This window comes from Dama dama, chromosome 4 (genome assembly GCF_033118175.1).
Source record: "Dama dama isolate Ldn47 chromosome 4, ASM3311817v1, whole genome shotgun sequence".
Taxonomy (NCBI): Eukaryota; Metazoa; Chordata; class Mammalia; order Artiodactyla; family Cervidae; genus Dama; species Dama dama.
In genome coordinates this window covers 52,731,470-52,749,780 of record NC_083684.1, presented here as the reverse complement: position 1 = coordinate 52,749,780, position 18,311 = coordinate 52,731,470, and the positions used below count along the sequence as shown (strand labels likewise).

Sequence of the window (18,311 nt, the reverse complement as noted above, 5' to 3'; positions counted from 1 at the left end):
CTGACCCAGGGATTGAACCTGTGTCTCTTGCACTGGCAGACAGATTCTTTACCACTGCACCACTGGGGAAGCCCACTTGGCAGGGGAGGTATCAGTAAAAGTAGGTAAATAAGTTATGCAAATGAATTCTCATGCCTTGGGATAAAATTTCAGCAACAGAATTATACACAGATTAAAAAAAAACAACACGTTTAGCCTCAAATACTAGCTGGAAGTAAAGACAATGTTTTCTGGAAAACTAGGTTAGGTGACTCAGAAGTGTCTCTAACAATGACAAAGACATTTCCAAAATGCTTGGGGAGAGTTTGAATAAAGCAGCTTTCTTAAAAGCATGTGGACAAAAGCATTAATTCTAAGTTAACATATTACTTAAGGCATGTGATTTTAAAAATGTATCTGTAACCAAATTAATAAATATAAGAAACCATGAAACTATTCTGTGTCCCCTAGTATTCTGTATGTTTAGTTTACATATTTGTACGTGATGTACCTACATACATAAAAAGCTTTCTTTGGATCTTATGGTGGGAAAAGGGGGGCTGCTGTTTGTTTTTGGCTGTCACCTATCCAGGTGTATATTTTTTTCAGCCATGCCAGGGTGGCATGTAGGATCTTAGTTCCCTGACCAGGGATCAAACCTGTGCCCCTGCAGTGGAAGCGTGGAGTCCTAACCAGTGGACCGCCAGGGAAGTCTGCCAGGTGTATTTGCTGGGCGCCTACTACATACCTTGTCCTGGATGGGGCTCAGGTGGGTCTGCTGTCCCAGTACCCTCAGTCCAACAGGTTGACAGGGAAGAAATGAATCTCTAGCAAATGACTGTGTGATGTGCTCTGGATAGAGGCCAAGCAGGGGAAGAAGTGTGGGGTCCATGGGACAGATGAGCCTGGTGTGGGGCTTGGAAGAGTTTCTTTGAGGATGGCAGCTCTGTGTGAGACCTGAGGGCTGGTGTTATGGGTCTCCTCCAAATGATATGTTGAAGTCCCAACCTCTAGAAGCTCAGAATTTGACCTGATGTGGAAATGGTGTCTTTCCAGAGGAATCAAGGTAAAGTCAAAGTGCTACTCGCTCAGTCGTGTCTGACTTCTTGTGACTCCATGGACTGTGCTGCCTGCCAGCTCCTCTGTCCAAGGGATTCTTCAGGCATGAATACTGCAGTGGGTTGCCATTCCCTTCTCTAGGGGATCTTTCTGATTCAGGGATCAAACCCAGGTCTCCTGCATTGAAGGCAGATTCTCTACCATCTGAGCCATCAGGGAAGCCCAATCAAGGTAAAATGAGGCAATTAAGATCGACCCTAATCTAACAACTGGTGTCCTTATAAAAATGGGGGATGTGGACACAGAGACACACACCCAGATGTATCTACATGCCAAGAAACCCCACAGGTTGCCGGCGAATCAACCAGAATCCAGGAGAGAGGCGTGGTACAGACACTTCCTCTCACCTCGCGGAGAGAACCAACCCTGCCACCACCTTGGCTCCTACCTCCAGCCTCCCGAGCTCTGAGAAAAGACACTCGTGCTGTTGAGCCCCCCGGTCTGCAGTGCTTTGTGATGGTAGCCTGAGCAAACTCCAGGTGGGCAGGACGGAGCCAGATGGGGCGGGGGGGCCTAGGCAGAAGGAACAGCACAGATGCTGGGGAGGCCAGGGCGGCGTGCTCTCATGGAGGGGCAGAGGGAGGTCAGCAGGGCCGCACCAGACAGAGGCCACCCTGGAAAGTGAGGGCCTCACCGTGTGTCATGGGGTTACAGTGAGGATGGAGTGTGATGTGAGGCTCAGACATTCCACTCACAGTGTCAGGTGACACATGTTTTGTGACCAAGACCGTCACCTGCTCTCCTGTGCAGAAACGGGCCGTGGAACGGAGACCGGGGATGGAGTGACGGCAGCGGGGATGGAAGGCTGGGGAGACCAGAATGAGGAGGTGGCCAGACCAAGCTCCGGAATCCCACCTTGGCCACAAGACGTGGAGGAAGAGCATTCTGGGAACTGGTGACAGCCACTGCAAAGGCCCTGAGGTCGGCCTGCACTTGGTGGGACTCAAGACCGAGGAGCCAGGAGAGGCCAGGTGGGTGGAGTGGAGCAAGCCTGGGGGAGCATGGGAGATGAAGGCAGAGGGGTGATGGGCACGTTATGCGGGGTCCAGGTGGGAGTCTGGGCAAAGCGCACAGTGCACCAGTGCCTGGTATGATATACGCACTCGGGAAATAAGAGCCTTTATCATTAGTCCTGGGAGCGGGGCAAGTCACTGGAGGTTTTAGTCAGGGGAGGGGAGGATCAAAATCTAGTTTGCAGAGTGGCCCCTGGCTGTCAGGGAGCAGCGTGAACTGGATTCTCGGCTTGCTCGCTGGCCCACCTCTCCAGGGATCCTGTTTCTGTCTCCTGACACCTCTCTCCTTATGAGCTCTGTGTCACCACACATCTGAACGGCCCCCTCCAGGTCATAAGAGAGGACGTTACAGAGAACAGGACGGAGGAGGGCAGGCCCCCCACCTGAAGAGGAGCCGTGGGCACGGCTTTCTGGGTTCTGACCCCTTTCTGGGTTCTCCACCCCTTCCCAGCTGTGAGCCTCTGAGCCTCAGCAGTAAAGCTGGGCAAATGAAAGGTCCATCTCATGGAGCACCAGGGATGGTGACTGCAGCCATGAAATTAAAAGATGCCTGCTCCTTGGAAGAAAGGCTATGACAAACCTAGACAGCATATTAAATAGCAAAGAATATCACTTTGCTGACAAAGGTCTGTCTAGTCAAAAATCACTAGAAATGATTTTTCCAGTAGTCGTGTATGGACGTGAGAGTTGGACCATAAAGAAGGCTGAGCGCCAAAGAACCTGATGATGCTTTCCAACTGTGGTGCTGGAGAAGACTCTTGAGGGTCCCTTGGACTGCAAGGAGATCAAACCAGTCAATCCTAAAGGAAATCAATTCTGAATATTCACTGGAAGGACTGATGCTGAAGCTGAAACTCTGCTACTTTGGCTGCCAGATGCAAAGAGCCAACTCACTGGAAAAGACCCTGATGCTTGGAAAGATTGAGGGCAGGATGAGAAGGAGGTGGCAGAGGATGAGACGGTTGGATGGCATCACCGACTCAATGGACATGGAGTCGAGTTCGAACAGACTCCACGAGATGGTGAAGCCTGGCATGCTGCAGTCCATGGGGTCGCAGAGCCGGAAATGAATGACTGATTGAACAACAACTCATGGCAGGGTTGTTGAGATGGATTCAGTGAATCAATTCACGGACTAGAGCTCAGCACCAAAACAAGCATGTGGTGAGTACTGGATACATTTTCAGTATCATCGTACTCTAACTTCAAAAATCGGCACTTCCCTGGAGGTCCAGTGGTTAAGACTCCACACTTTCAATGCAGGGGGCATGGGTGGTTCGATCCCAGGTTGGGGAACTAAGATCCCACGTGCTGTGCAGTGCAGCCAAATTAAAATAAATAAAACCTCTATATTCAAAGAACCGTTTTTTAACTGACCACTCCTCTCCTCCTCTTGGTTTCAGAACAAAATGCCCCAAACCAGCTGCCTCCTGTTCTGTCCTGGCTTCTCTCTGGCATCCTCCAGTCACCTCTGTGAGGCTCAACCCCATGCTCGGTTCCCTGACTGCTCCCAGTCATCACCCCTGGGCTCCCAGACCCCACATTTGTCTGGGCTCCTCCTTCACTGGCTCCTCCTCCTCGTACGAACGCTGAGGGATCTCAGGCAGAGCCCTACACCCCCCTCCTCTCCAGCCTTTATGCTGACAATACTCCCCTTTCTCTCTCCAGCCTGACCTCTCCCTGAGCGCCAGACTCCTTACCCGACTGCCTCCGTCACGTGTACTGTGCATCACAGCAGTAATCCTTCTGTGGGCTTCCCTGGTGGTCAGTGGCTAGGAATCCGCCTGCCAATGCAGGGGACCCTGGTTCGATCCCTGGTCTGGGAAGATCCCACGTGCCTCAGGGTTACTGAGCCTGTACTCTAGAGCCTGCAAGCTGCAACTACTGAAGCCTGTGTGCTACGGAACCTGCGCTCCAACTAGGGAGGCCACCGAAACGAGAAGCCCGTGCACCGTGAGAGTAGCCCCTGCTCACTGCAACCAGAGAAAGCCCTCGTGCAGCAACCAAGACCCAGTGCAGCAAAAAAAATAAAAGGGTAACCATCCAGGCCTGAGCTCTGGAGCTCCTCACTTGGAGACAACCATGGTTTACAGCTCACTCTACAGTTCCAACCCTGAGCCCGCTCCCCACTCAGTCCCTATCTCAGCTCAAGGAGAGTCTGCCCATCCTCCAGGCTGAAAGACCTGGTATCACCTTCCACCTTGCTCTTTCTCTTACACCATATCTGACCTGCCAGTGGAATCTGCTGGCTCCCATTTCAGAGATCTGTCCTAAAGCTGCCTCCTTCTTCCTCCCCAGACCTCTTGTGTCCTGCCTGGACCATCACAGCAGGAGCCCCCTGGTCTCCTGGCCCCTTGCAGGCCATGCTCCACATGCAGCCACAGGGGCTCTGTGAACATCCAACTTAGGTCTGTCCCCCTGTTCCAGACCTTTCTGTGGTTCCCCCTGACTTACAGCAGACGCCCAGGCCCTTACCTGGGGCCCATAGAACCCTCCACGGTCTGTGCTCACTGCCTCTCTGACCCATGTGCTCACATGGTCCCAGCCACACTGGTCCTCCCCCCGCAGACCAAGCCTGCTCCTGCCCCAGGGTCTGTCAGTTGCTGTTCCCTCTGCCTGGAACGTTCTCCATCCAGACGTGTCAGAGTGCTAGCCACCATCTGACTCTGCACACTTTTCTTAGTCACCCTATCTGCTGTCCGTCTCCCCAACCAGCAGGGCCCCCTGGAGGGCAGGGACCCTGTCTGCCTGTGCGCGGTTGTATTCCCAGTGTGTTGACTGGCATGGTGACTGACACACGAGGGAGCGAGGGGTCCCCCTCCCCCCTGCTCCGAGATGCCAAGCTTGGCTCTGGGGGTGCCTCACCAGGTGCCCAGGCACTTACTTCTTTGGGTCAGTGAAGGGGAGTGGCCGTGGCGGGGGCTCGTCTGTCCTCTTCCACCCCGTGGGGTGCTTGTTGCGCACGGGCTGCTTGGAGAAGAAGGACTTGGGGACAGAGGTGGAGAGCTGGAAGGCGCTGGGCTGGGCCAGCTGTGAGGGCCGCGGGCTCTCGGTGCTGGCTGTCTTGTGAACCTGAGCGGGGTAGCCGGCCCGTGAGCTCATGTCGCTGCAATGTAAAAATTAGAAAAGTAAAACAATTCTGTCCCACGTTTCGAAAAGTCAATCTGTTTAAGTTTACTCTTGGGAAACAAACAAACAAAAAGTTCATTCACACAGAAGAGACACTGCTATGAAAAATTCTAATACATAGATGTCTATGTGGAGAAAACGTAATGCTGCCTTCATAGCCCCCATCCCCTCCCAGGGATGTCCGCCTAGCACAGTTGGTACCTCTATGGGTATCTAAAAAAGTCACCCTCTGTGGGTAATGATTCCCCACCCCATCCTGGAGATTCCTTGTATCCTGAGCACAACCTACACTACAACCTAGCTGAAGGTGGGGGTCCTGCCGATCCATCTCTGGAGGTAACCATGGTTTACAGTTCGCTGTATTTCTTTCTTAACCCTTTCCTATGGTTAAAACACACATGTTGGGAATTCCCTGGTGGTCCGTGGTTAGGACTCACTTTCACTGCTGGGTTCGATCCCCAGCCAGGGAACTAAAATCCCACAAGCAGCACAGCACGGCTAAAATAAAAAAAGAAGAAAGAAAAAGAAAAACGGGCAAAAAGGAAAATGTGTATACAACTGGAAAACAGGAGCCTTTTTTTTTTTTGAAGGGTGCGAGAATTACGTTTTCATATAACTGAGACTGTGCTAATAAATTGTTCCGTAACTTATTTTTCTTAAACTTATGTCTTGCCACGTAGTTTCTTCACTCAAATATTTTTTGAGCACTAATACACATCAGACACCACTCCAGCTGATCTAATCTAAAACCACAGCTCGATATTCCAAATGCTGGATTCCTGTGGAGTTAATGCTACAATGAACCTCATGTGGTTAATTAGGACCCAACTCTTGGGGACCCAACTGCTGACCCCACTGAAGCAAATCAGCTTTTAAAACTTTAAAATAAAATAAAATTCTAATTCCACTTCAAGTAAGAGGTCTTTAATGGGAAAATTAATGTCCCTGGAGTGCAAGTTAATAAAAACTTACTGAAGGTCAATTTAGCAAAATTAAAGGGTGGGACTTCTGACTATGGCTGAATGAGAAGATTGGCAAATTCTTTCCCCACCAAGCACAAAATTAACAAAAACAACCGTTTCAGCACTCTGGAAATTGACCGAGGACATGCAACAATCCAAGTATTGTTTATTTTCTTGAAAAACTGAACTTCAGGGTAAGAACAGAGGGAATCTGACGTTTTAGCCTGGGGCCCCTCCCACCTCCCTGCCCAGCTCAATGAACAAGCAAGTTCTGCCACTGGAGAACCTCACTGAAGGTTCAAGAAGGAGAAGAGAAAAAGGTGCAGAAGAAAGGTTTGAAGGAATAATGGGTAAAAGCTTCTCAAACTGGATAAAAAACATTCATCTATACATCTAAGAAACTCAAATTCCCACCAGGATAAGCACAAAGACTTCATCCAGAAAAACAAGTGAAAGTCAAACACTAAGATAAAACCTCCAAAAGCACCAAGAGAAAAAGATTCATCATATACAGAGAAAATCAATACAATTAACTGCTGACCTGTCATTTGAACCAATGGAAGTGTGTGTTAGTTGCTCAGTCGTGCCTGACTCTTTGCGACCCCATGGACTGAAGCCCACCAGGCTCCTGTATCCATGAGATTTTCCAGGCAAGGATGCTGGAGTGGGTTGCCAAGAATGGGGTGGTATTTTCAAGGTGCTGAGAGAAAAAACTGTCAACCAAGACTTCTATGTCCAGCAAAACTACCCTTCATAGATGAAGGCAAAATAAAGATGTCCCCAGATAAACAGACTCAGAGAATTCATTGCTAGCACATCTGCCTAATAAGTAATAATTCCTTGGGCTGAAAGGAAATGACTGCAGGTGATGACCTGAATTCACATGGAGAAGTGAAGGGTCCAAGATGGTAAGTTTGTGGGTTAGAATAAAAGACTTCATAGAATATTTTGGAGAAGGAAATGGCAACTCACTCCAGTATTCTTGCATGGAAAAGTCCCATGGACAGAGGAGCCTGGTGGGCTATAGACACGGGGTCACAAAGAGTTGGACAGCAGCATAGAATATTTAGGTTTTCTTATTTCTTCTCTAACTTCTAAAGTTACATGTAAGACTGTACAAGGCAACAATAACACTATATTGTTTGGTTTATAACATATACGGATGTAGAATGTATGACAGTAATAGCACAAAGGAGAGGGAAAGGAATGGGGCTTTGCTGGAGAAAAGTTTCTATATTTTGTTGGTATTCAGTTAGCACTAATCTGAAATACATTGATAAGATGCATACTATAATTAAAGTTAAGAGGAATCCAAATGGTGTACTAAAACTAATTTAACACAAAAGGCAAAAGTAAAGGAAGGACAAAGGAGAAAGATAGTAAACAGAAAACAAAGCGCAAAATGGCAAATGCAAATCTAATTATCACCAGTAACTTCATTAAATGTTAATACTGAAACATCCCAATCCTAAAGCAGACTGTCAGAATGGATTTTAAAATGCAAGCTCTGACTGACTTACATAGACTCTCTATAATCTAGCAACATCTGTCAACAGGTCCAAGGTTGCGCACTGGGGAGGGGTTGTCCAGGGAGTCATGGGGCATGTAACATTGGGATCGGACTTTATCCGGGGAGGCCACAAGGGCTTCCCCAAGGAGGAGACAGTGTCTGAGCGGAACTGAAAGATGTGTGTCAGTCTAGCATCTGACCTCCCAGAAATCAACACCACAGAAAATCCTGCACAAGGACATGCCAGCACATACAAGGATGGTCACTGCAATGCTGTGTGTAAACAAGAAAAAGCTGGACATGGCCTGAATTCTTAGATCAGTCCAACCATATCCATATGATCAAAAACTATGCAGCTAGTGTGAAGAATGAGGTCAACTTCTGTTTTGTGGATGAAGACAGATGCCTGAGCTATAGGAAGTGGAAATGAGGCATCATGCAAAGCATGCTTTTTCTTTTTTTAAATGTACATATGTTGTTGAATGTTTATTGGGCTTTTTTTTGGGGGGGGGGTCTTTTTTTTTAATGAAAAGGAAATGTATAGTTTTTTCCCAACTGTGGGCCATGAAATCAATTTACTAGATCTTGACTGTTATTTGGGGTAGGAGGTGGGGAGAAACAGACTAGAATAAAAAACCTCAGCGTACCTCATATGAGGTAAGGGTAAGTGGTTTTGTGAAACTTCACCGAGGATGTCCACACTGGGTTGTAATGTAAAATGCTTTTCCTGTTTTGGGTAACTGTAAAAATATGTTTGATAGACCTGGGCTGGTACAGATTTGGAGAAAAGTCTCTGGAAGAATGCACACTAATTGTTTATCTCTGGAAGCAGTAACGATGGGGGAGATGAAACCACATACACAGCACAGGGTAGAAATGAAAGTGCCATCTGACAGCTCAGTATCCTTCTCTGAGGCAACGTTGACTTTTCCCCTTCCTTCTTCTTCAACAGAGAGCCCAGTGTGTGTGTAGCTTCCCAATTTTCCTTTTTAACATAAATGGTAGCCTATCATGAGTTTGCTCTGCACCTGGCTTTGACCTTAACACGATGCCCTGGAGCTCTCTCCGTGTCAGTCCACACAAAACCCTCTCCCTTCAATGGCTGCAGGTGGCCCACTCTATGAATATATCCTAACTGGTTTTAACCCTAACTTTTATATTTCTACAGCACATATTTCTCTACCCTGTCATCAGGCATGTTCAGCTTTTATGAGCTGGAAAAAAAAGAAAAAAAAAACAAAACAAACAAACAAGAGATGATAAAGAAAAAAAAAACAAAAGGAAGAGTGGGTTCAGTGGTTAAGAATCTGCCCCCCAGTGCAGGGATGCAGGTTCAATCCCCAGTTGGGGAGCTAAGATCTCACATGCGACAGGGCAACTAAGCCCATGCTCTGCAACGAGAAGCCCACACACTGCAACTAGAGAGCCCCTGCCCCATGCCACAACTAGAGAAAGCCTGTGTGCTGCAACAAAGACCCTGCATGGCCAAAATAAATAATAAGATGAAGAGAAAAAGAAGAACACCCCTTTCTCGGCGTCTGCCAGCTGGCTCCATCCACTGCCCCATTTGGGATGGGTTTGCTCCCTCAGCCTGTGGCAGGCACTGGGTGTCATCCTACTCCCCATCACCTTGTAAATGAAGGCTGGTTTTACTCATCCTCAAGGAAGGTGACCCGGCACCCAGCCCAGGGCACAATCCTGAATGGTGGACGCCACCTGTCTGGGATGGGTCAGCGGTAGGTCTGTGATCTACTTGTGGACAGTGAAGCATCAGGTGCTTGTGTGGACTGTTTGCTAGGTGACTTCTGAGGAAGGTTTCTTTACTAGAAAACTAACAAAGACCACTTGTAGTAAATGTCACCTGTCCTTCCATTTGACACGGTGACTAACTCGACAGTCACTTTGAGACTGTGAGGGGAGCCAGTCTGCAGGCCGATGGAGACAGAACAAAGAAAGGGAAAGAACCTGAGTCCTTGAGTCAGTAAATTCCCCAATTGTGGGGCCCTCCCTAGTGTGGGACTTCATGTTCTCAGAGGTAACAGACTTCCTCCAATTGAGCTGGGACTTGCTGCTTGGAGCCAAAGGCATTCCCACAACTGTCCCTGCTTTCAACCTCTACCAGCCTCAGGCATGAACGGGTGCCCCCCACACACAGCAGGGCTACAAAGAACTATTCTGAATATGCCATGCATCTCGACCCGGCCCACTCAGACGGGCGCCCCTTCTCACACTCCCCTTGGACCATGAGCTGCGCCAGGTGCCAAGTACAGGGTGGAGTTCTTACCCCACCTGCCAATCAACAGAGTGAATACACCTTTTCTCTGAAGCAAGGCCAGGTGCCCTCCCCGAGCCTCAGCTTGAAAAACGAGGCAGCACTTCTCGGCAGATGAGAACATGGACCACACTGCTTACTTGACCTGGGGTCCAATCCCAGTCCCGACTGACATGCAGTGATCTTTGCTGGAGCCCCTTCCCCTCAACGAGCCTGTTTCCTCCTCTGAGAATCGAGGCAACGACACACTTGCCTCATGAGATCATATCCGCACAAAGTGCCCAGGGTATGCCTGGGCACTGGAATGTGCTCTTGGAGCTGCAGATACACAGGGATATGGTGTGTCCAGGGGCTAAATGCCTGGCCTCCGGGCTCAGCCAGGGCTGGGGAGGGAACATTCTGCTCTGTACTCTCACCCCACCCTTCCCCAGAGAGACTGGGCAGTTACCTGTGCTGTATCTCAGGGGGAGCAGTTAAGATTTTGCTGGAGTGAAAGCAGAAAAACTGTAGGCTGAGGGAAGAAACTGCACAGCTGCCTGGGAGGGCGCCATGCTCTGGTCTGTTCACCCCTGGGGAGGCTGACGGGCGGCCCCGGGCGGGCAACAGGCACTACGGGAGCTGTGCCCCTGCCTTATTATCTTTTGGCTGCACTGGGTCTTTGTTGCTGTGCGCAGGTTTTCTCTAATTTCGGTGAGTGTGGGCTACTCTCTACTCGCGGTGGCTTCTCTTGTAGAGCACAGGCTCTATGTGCTTGGGTTTCAGTATTTGAGGCTCACAGGCTCTAGAATGGGGGCTCAGCAGCTCTGGAGCATGAGCTTAGTTGCCCCATAGCACGTGGAATCCTTCCAGACCAGGGATAGAACCCACATCTCCTGCATTGGCAGGTGGACTCTTAACCACTAGATCACTGGGGAAGTCCTGCCTTTGCCTTTGGGAGGAAGAGCACTGACGCAGCAGGTGGTAGTGATGATAGTGGCCAGAGCTGAGCCCGTGGACACAGCCAGGCCCTGTTCCAAGCATCTCATAGGCATCACTTTATTTGGGTGCCCCAGAAATCCCATGAGGCAGGAAGTACCACTCTCCCTATGTTCCAAGTGGGGAAACTGAGGCCCAGAGAGATTTAAATAACGCCCCAAATTACACAACTGGTTGAGGACAGAACCAGGATACAAAGCCAGGCAGTCTGGCTCAAGAGATGCTCTGTTTAACCACCAACCTGTACTTTCGATGACAACAGCATTCATGACAAATACATAACACATGAGAACCGAACCTAGCGGCAGCTGGTGTATTTGGGCCAGCTATGTCTCAGGCCCTGTGCTGGCTGCTTCGAACCCATGGTGTAGGGTGTATCCTCGCAGCCTTGGACCACAGAGTCTATCTTCACCTCCATTTTACAGACGAGGAAACTGAGCCTCAGAGAAACTAAGGAGCCTGGTGGAGACCACGCAGCTGGTTAGTGGTGGAGTTGTGACTTGGACACAGGCAGTCAGAGGCCAAAGCCTGGGAAACGCTGCTCACCAGATACCTGCAAGGGGAACTCTGTGGGGCCTTCTCTGCCTGGTGTCTGGCAGGGGCTTGAGAGCTGAATCAGTCCCTGCACATGGCTGGAATGATCAGGCTCGGTGTAGGAGCCACACGTGGCAACATTCTGCCCTTCAGCCTGGGAGCAAAAACATCAGGTCTTCAGAAAGTGGAAGCAGTGACAATATGGGGCAAAAACTCCATGGCGCAAAATCAATGGGGACTCCACTTGCCACCGGCCACCTCCATCGCGCCCCCTCCCCACCACAGTGCCCAGCTATCCCCACAGTGGCCTCCTCCTCCCCTCACCCCCAAACCCGGCCAAAGGTGAGAGCCATCACCACTCTCCTCAGCTCAGGGTCAGGGTCCTCCTGGGTCCACAGGGCCCCACACCATCTGGGCTGATCCCTCTCTGCCCTCAGCAACACCCACCCACTCCACTCCCCCTCTCACTCATTCTGCTCTGGTCACATGGACACTGTTCCTCAAACACACCAGACACACTTCCACCTCAGGGCCTTTGCACTCCCCCTGCCCCACCCCACGATCTCTGCATGGTATCCTCCTTCCCTGGAGTTTCTGGAGATGGCCTGAGTTCCTCTTCCCAAGCTGACAGTGACTCTCCCAGTAAGTCTCTCCCCTCGACCCTGGCTTCCAAGCCTACACTGGCAGGGTGGGGCCCAGTGGACCCTGAGGGCCTCAGGTTACCTTTCAGGGCTGTGCCCCCAGGAGGGGATCCCAGAGACAAGGGCCCTGGCTGCGGACGCAGGGCCGCGGGCTTCTTGCCTGCCTGCCCGCCCGGCAACGCCGGGCCGTGTCAGCTCCATGTAGAGCCGAGAGCCTCTCATCGCCTCTAAACAGTGCCGACAAATTGCTCTGGAAGCCCAGGGGGCTCTGGAGCGTGTGCTGCCTTGAGAGAGGGCGGGGGGCCAGGTGGCTGCCCGCCTGGGATCGCTCAGCCCACTGCCGTGCCCGCAGCAGGCGCTGGCGCCTGGCCCCGTGCCTGGAAGCCGGGCTCCCATGACGAATGTCTGGGGGGAAGAGTCTGTGAAGTCACTGGAATCATCCACGGGCACAAGCTGCTACAGGCTGCAGCGGTTTCCACGGGAGGGTTGGAGCGCGCGGAGGGAGTGGGTGGGGGGTTTGGGCATGGCGGGGCCCTTCCCTTCCCTGGCAGTCAGTCAGTCCTTGAGTCGTGCTGGCAAACTCAATCCCCACTACCCCGAGACAGCCCACGTTCCCCTGAGGAGCCCACAGTGATCTTAAAACACAAGTCAGATTATGTTCTGTGGCTCCCATGTCTCTCAGAACCAAAACCCAGCCTGAGCTGGGTCCCTGCCCACCATGCAAATCAGACCTCCTGCCGCTCTCCCATTCAGCCTGTCTGGCCAGCAGAGCATCTCTAGAACACCGCAAACGAGTTTACCTTCAGGGCCTCAGCATCTGTTATTTCCCCTGCCTGAATCACTTCCATGGTTCCTGCAAAATATCACCTCCTCCAAGAGGCCTTCAGGGACCTCTGCCTAGCTGGGTTTTCTTCCCAGACCTTATCTCCACTTGGCATATTAACAGCACATGGCTGCTCAGCTGTCTGTCTGTCTGCCTCGCTTTCTCTCCAGGAGAGTGTCATTTCCACAAGAGGGACTCGACTTCGTCCCCTGCTGTATCACCGTGTTTGGAATGGTACCTGGCACACAGTAGGTGCTTTAGGGTCAGTAAACATAAGAACAGGGATTTCCCCTGTGGTTCAGTGGTAAGGAATCTGCCTGACAATGCAGGAGACACAGGTTTTATTTCTGGGTCAGGAAGATCCCCTGGAGAAGGAAACAGCAACCCACTCCAGTCTTCTTGCCTGGAGAATCCCACAGACAGAGAAACCTGGTGGGCTACAGTCGATAGGGTTGCGAAGAGTCAGACATGACTTAGCGGCTAAACAACAATAAACATGAGTAACACTCCTGGGGACTTCCCTGGTAGTCCAGTGGTTAAGAATCTGCCTTCCAATGCAGGTGACATGGGTTCGATCCCTGGCTGGGGAACTGAGATCCCACATGCCATGGGGCAACTAAGCCCACGTGCCTCAGCTACTGAGTCCATGCACTCTACAGCCCATGTGCCATAACTAGAAAAACCCCGTGAGCTATAACAAAGAGCCTGTGTGCCGCAGTGAAGACCCAGCATAACCAAAGAGTAACATTCCTCTCGGGACTGCTTAGCCCCAGTCTTCTCTTCTCTCTCACAAATCTCAAGAGCCCCGTCTGCAGTAGCCTCCTGACACGAGCAGTCGCCAGCACTGTCCTGGACCTTTGTCTCCTCCCTTCTCACATCCTGGCAGTAACACTGCTGACACATCCACAGCTGCTCTGCCCTCTGGTCCAGGCCCTCTTCCTCCTTTCTCACTGATGTCTCAGCCTTAGACCCATCCCTGACACTTCTCCAATCCTGCCTCCAGCACCATCTTTCAAAACATCTATCTGCCCTTTCTGCTGAAACACTTCCTTGCTGCCCACAGCTCTTAGGACTAAGTCCAAACTCTGTGCTGTGGCTGACAGGGCCTTGCGTGGTGTGGCCCCTGCCAACCTCCCCAACTTCCCATCAGCTGCCCTCCCAATTTCCATCCTTGAGCCAAGAGGCCTGTGACCTGCCAGCACCCACCCTCCTCCCCACCCCAGGGCCTTTGCACATGCTATTTCTGCTCATAGGGACACTTTCTCCATACATCATCTTTCCTTTTTCTCTTAAAAAAAATTTGTAAAATAGCCCACATATAGCAAAGTGTACAAAACATATATGTACAGTTTAACAAACAGTTACAAAGCAAACGCCCACATATCTGCATCAAGATGAAATCATCAGTTCCCCAGAAACCACTTTACCTGCTCCTTCCCTCTTAACCCTCTGGTCCTTGGTAGAAATGACACCTCCTCAGGGAAATTATCTCTTCCCGCTTCCCACCCCCCATCCCCTTAGATCAGACACCCCTCCAGCCATGCATCACATCCCCTCAGATTCCAGGAGGTTTGCCCTGCAGGCACTCCCCTAGCATAATTCACTCACTGCTTTTGTAATTATTTGCCTGCTGTCTCCCCCAGCACCCTGTCTGTTCCAGGAGAGCTAGGCAACGGTTTGAGGCAGAGAGCTGTGCATACATTTGGCGCCTGCTACATGAATGAGCAACAAGTGCTGGGCTACAAAGGCCCGGAAGGAGACACAAGGGCAGCCATGGAGGGCTCGTGCCTGCCTGCGGGGAGCTGACTGGGCAGCAGGGTGTCATTCCGGCCCCGCCCCAGGGAGTGGACCCGTGAGAGCAGAAGCACGGGGCTGCCCCGAGCGAGGGGCAGCGTGGGGCCAGCGGCAGTCAGAGGCACATGTGGGCCTCTCGAGCACAGGTGCTCAGGGACCCTCTGGGAAGACGGTGGGAGGGCCAGTGGGGGGCGGTGGGACCCGCACACACACTGTCTGGGACACTCCACCCTCCTCATTCCCAGGAGCTCCGCCTCTTTTCTCCAGGGAAGCTCCCCTTCGCACTGGGTCTGGCCCCTCCTCTGGGCTCCCATACCCCGAGGGCTCCCCTCACCCTGGCCCTGACCACTCTGGGCCGTCACTGGGGGTGGATCTGTCTCCCGCCCTGACTGTGATCACTGAGGGCGCTGTCTCTAAACAGATGCCGATGCTCAGGTTGTCAGGACAGAGTCAGGCTTGGAGTCTGCGACAGCCTCAGGGCTTCAGGGACAGTCAGGGCCTTAGCTGGACTTCCCAGGTGTCTCAGTGGTAAAGAATCTGCCTGCCAGTGTAGGAGACGTGGGTTCAATCCCTGGGTCGGGAAGATCCCCTGAAAAACGGAATGGCTAGCTACTCCAGTATTCCTGCCTGGAGAATTCCATGGACAGAAGAGCCTGGTGAGCTCCATAGTCCACGGAGTTGCAGAGAGCTGGACACAACTTAGCATTTGAGCACGCACTCAGGGTCTTAGCTAGGGATAGAATCAGGGCCTTGGTTAGGGACAGCTTCAGGCTATTAGTGACAAGGTCAAGCTTTAGTTAGGGACAGCTTGGGACATTAGTTAGAAATAGCTCAGGTCCTTAGTTAGGGACAGTGTCAGGACCTTAGGGACAGCGTCAGGGCCTCAGCTAGGGACACTGACACGGCCTTAGTTAGGGACAGTGACTGGGCCCCCATTGTACAGATGAGGAAACTGAGGCCCAGAGAGGTTCAGCCATTTGTCCAAGGCCACACAGCCAACACAAGGCAGAGGCGGGGCTCAAGCCCCAGTGGGCTGACTCTGGAGTCCACACTCTCATCGACTGTTTGTTTCTTTAAATCAGTTCATTTAATTTTCCTTAACTTGTCCAAGGCAGTATCTGTAAAATCAGGGGATAAGTTGATAACACTTTTCCTAATACCCATTTTAAATAAAACATTTTCTTCCTCGCACCACCCAAATTACCTTGAGCACCCCATTTTGGGAAAGGCTGTTCCACACTAAAGCCTGGTTGCCTAGGAGAAAACTTCAGGAAGCAGCTTTAATGAGTAGATAAGAATGATTTGCAATTAGCATCAATTGTCTGCATGCAAATTAAAGCTCCCAACCACAGGGCCCTCTTTTGAAGTGGTGCCTCTCCCATTTTACTCCCTTCATTTCTGGGTTCAGCAAATCCTTCTCTCAGACACAGGGTAATTTTATACCCACTCCTCCTGCCTCAGCCACGGTCTACTCCCCAGCACTGCTGCTTTTATAGCACACATTCCAAAACCCTTCAGCTACTCAGCTTTACTACTACAGGCCTGTGCCCAGCAGGGGAGACCTGGGCACCCCATGGCAGCGAGTCCTTCTTGGTGGGTGCCCTCAGACATGTCTCAGTGATGACCTGATTCTAGTCTGTCTCCCTCAGTGGATGGTGGGTGAGGGGAGGGCTAGGCGTCTCATCTGCATTTGCTTATTCGTTCTCCTCAGCTCTCGCCTAGAACCTGGGACAAAACAAGTCCCTGAGAGATATTTGTGAATGAAATGAATGGGTAGATGAATGAAGGAGCTGTTCGAAAGATCTCGTGAGTTCCAATGATTCAGGTCTATCTATCTAGGGACTTCCCTGGTAGTCCAGTGATTAAGATTCTGCCTTGCAATGTAGGAGATGTGGGTTTGACTCCTGGTCTGGGAACTAAGATCCCACATGTTGCGGAGCAACTAAGCCCATGTGCCACTACTACTGAGCCCATATGCCTCAACTGGGGAGCTCAAGCACTCTGCAGCCCGAGGACCTCAGTGAAAGACACTGTGTGCTGCAACTAAGACCTGACACAGTCAGTAAATCAATAAATTAGAAAAAAAAGAGATCTGTCTAGTGAGGCAGACTGTAACAGAGACTTAGGTCCCCGGGAGACCCTTCCTCTCCACACTCACCTTTCTCCTGGCTCCCGACTCCAGGAGCACTGGGGCCAGGGTGAAGGACAGCACGGACACACGGGCACTCCCAAACACGGAGGTTTCCAATCTGTCAGTGTCAGTAGCCTCTTGGTCTTAAAATCTGGTTATACTCGAATCTCTACGCTCCAGCACCCTCAGACTACTGTATATTTTTCTTTCCAGGAAACGCCAGTCTCTCAAATACTGGCTTTCGAGTGACGGGCAGCAGAACCCGAGTTTGGTGAAAGGAGAACCACTATGAGGTCATGCGATCCTTGAGGAGGTAGCGAGCAGCACCCAACCATTCTGAATGACCTAGACTAGACTAAAGGACTTTGCACCATCACACTAAGAACTTCGAGGGAGATTTTTGTTCTACCTTTTAAAAAAATTTTTTTTAATGAAAAAAATTTTCTTTTGGCCATGTCTTGTGGCCCATGGGATCTAGTTCCCTGACCAGGGGTCCAACCCGTGCCCCTTGCATTTGAAGCAGCCTTAACCACTGGACCACCAGTGAAGTACTGCTTCACCTTTAAAAAAAAAACAGACATTTCTACACAGACCAAGACCCAAGGTCCACTGGGGGTTGTGGTCAAGGAGGTCCGAGGCCACTGCCAGGCACATGTGTTCTGTGTGGAGAGAGGCACAGGTCTGGGGACTGGCCAAGGTGTCAGGAAGCCAAGGGAGATGAAGATCCCTAATGCGGTCCTGGCCCCTGCTCAGGTGCGATCAGGGAAGGGAAGGGAGGCGTCCACACTGTGGACCTGGGGAGGTGGACCCACACTTAGGGGTCCACACTGGGGGCTGCAGCACTGTACTCATTGCCAGGGGCCACAGACCTCGGATGACGGCAGAATGACTGTTACGGGAGGCATTTCGTGGCTTCCATTGGATTCTCAAAGTGTTTGCGGTGCTCAGGCTTCCCAGGTGGTGCTAATTGGTAAAGAACCTGCTTGCCAATGCAGGAGACTTAAGAGCCAGGGGTTGGATCCCTGGGTCAGGAAGATCCCCTGGAGGAGGGCATGGCAATCCACTCCAGTATTCTTGCCTGGGGCATCTCATGGACAGAGGAGCCTGGTGAGCTACAGTCCATGGGGTCACAGAGAGTCAGACACAGCTGAAGCTACTGAGCACACACGCACGCCCATGCGGTGTAGACTCCAGGTTGTTGGTTAGTCAATGCCTTTCGTTCTCACTTGTTCCCGTCTGCCTCTCTACCAGTGGTTCTCAAAGCACGGTCTGGGGACCAACAGCGTCAGCACCGACACAGAACCCTGCACAAATGTACATTCTCAGGCCCCACCCAGTGGGTTAGGGGAATGGGTGTTGGACAGCCCTCCAGTGGAGACCGTCTGGGGTCCACACTGCCCTTTACTATGGAGGCTGGAAGGCTAAGCCA

At 51.3% G+C, this 18,311-nt stretch overlaps 1 protein-coding gene across 10 annotated transcripts in view; it reads right to left on the bottom strand.

Moving 5' to 3' along the window:
* The window catches only part of SIPA1L3 (signal induced proliferation associated 1 like 3), a 252,031-nt gene that overhangs the window by 23,618 nt on the left and 210,102 nt on the right, over window positions 1-18,311 (bottom strand). For all 10 annotated transcript variants that reach the window (XM_061139187.1, XM_061139184.1, XM_061139183.1 and 7 more), the window contains one exon: window positions 4,996-5,217. In XM_061139187.1, coding sequence (XP_060995170.1) covers window positions 4,996-5,217 — 222 coding nt within the window. The remainder of the gene's footprint in view (window positions 1-4,995; window positions 5,218-18,311) is intronic.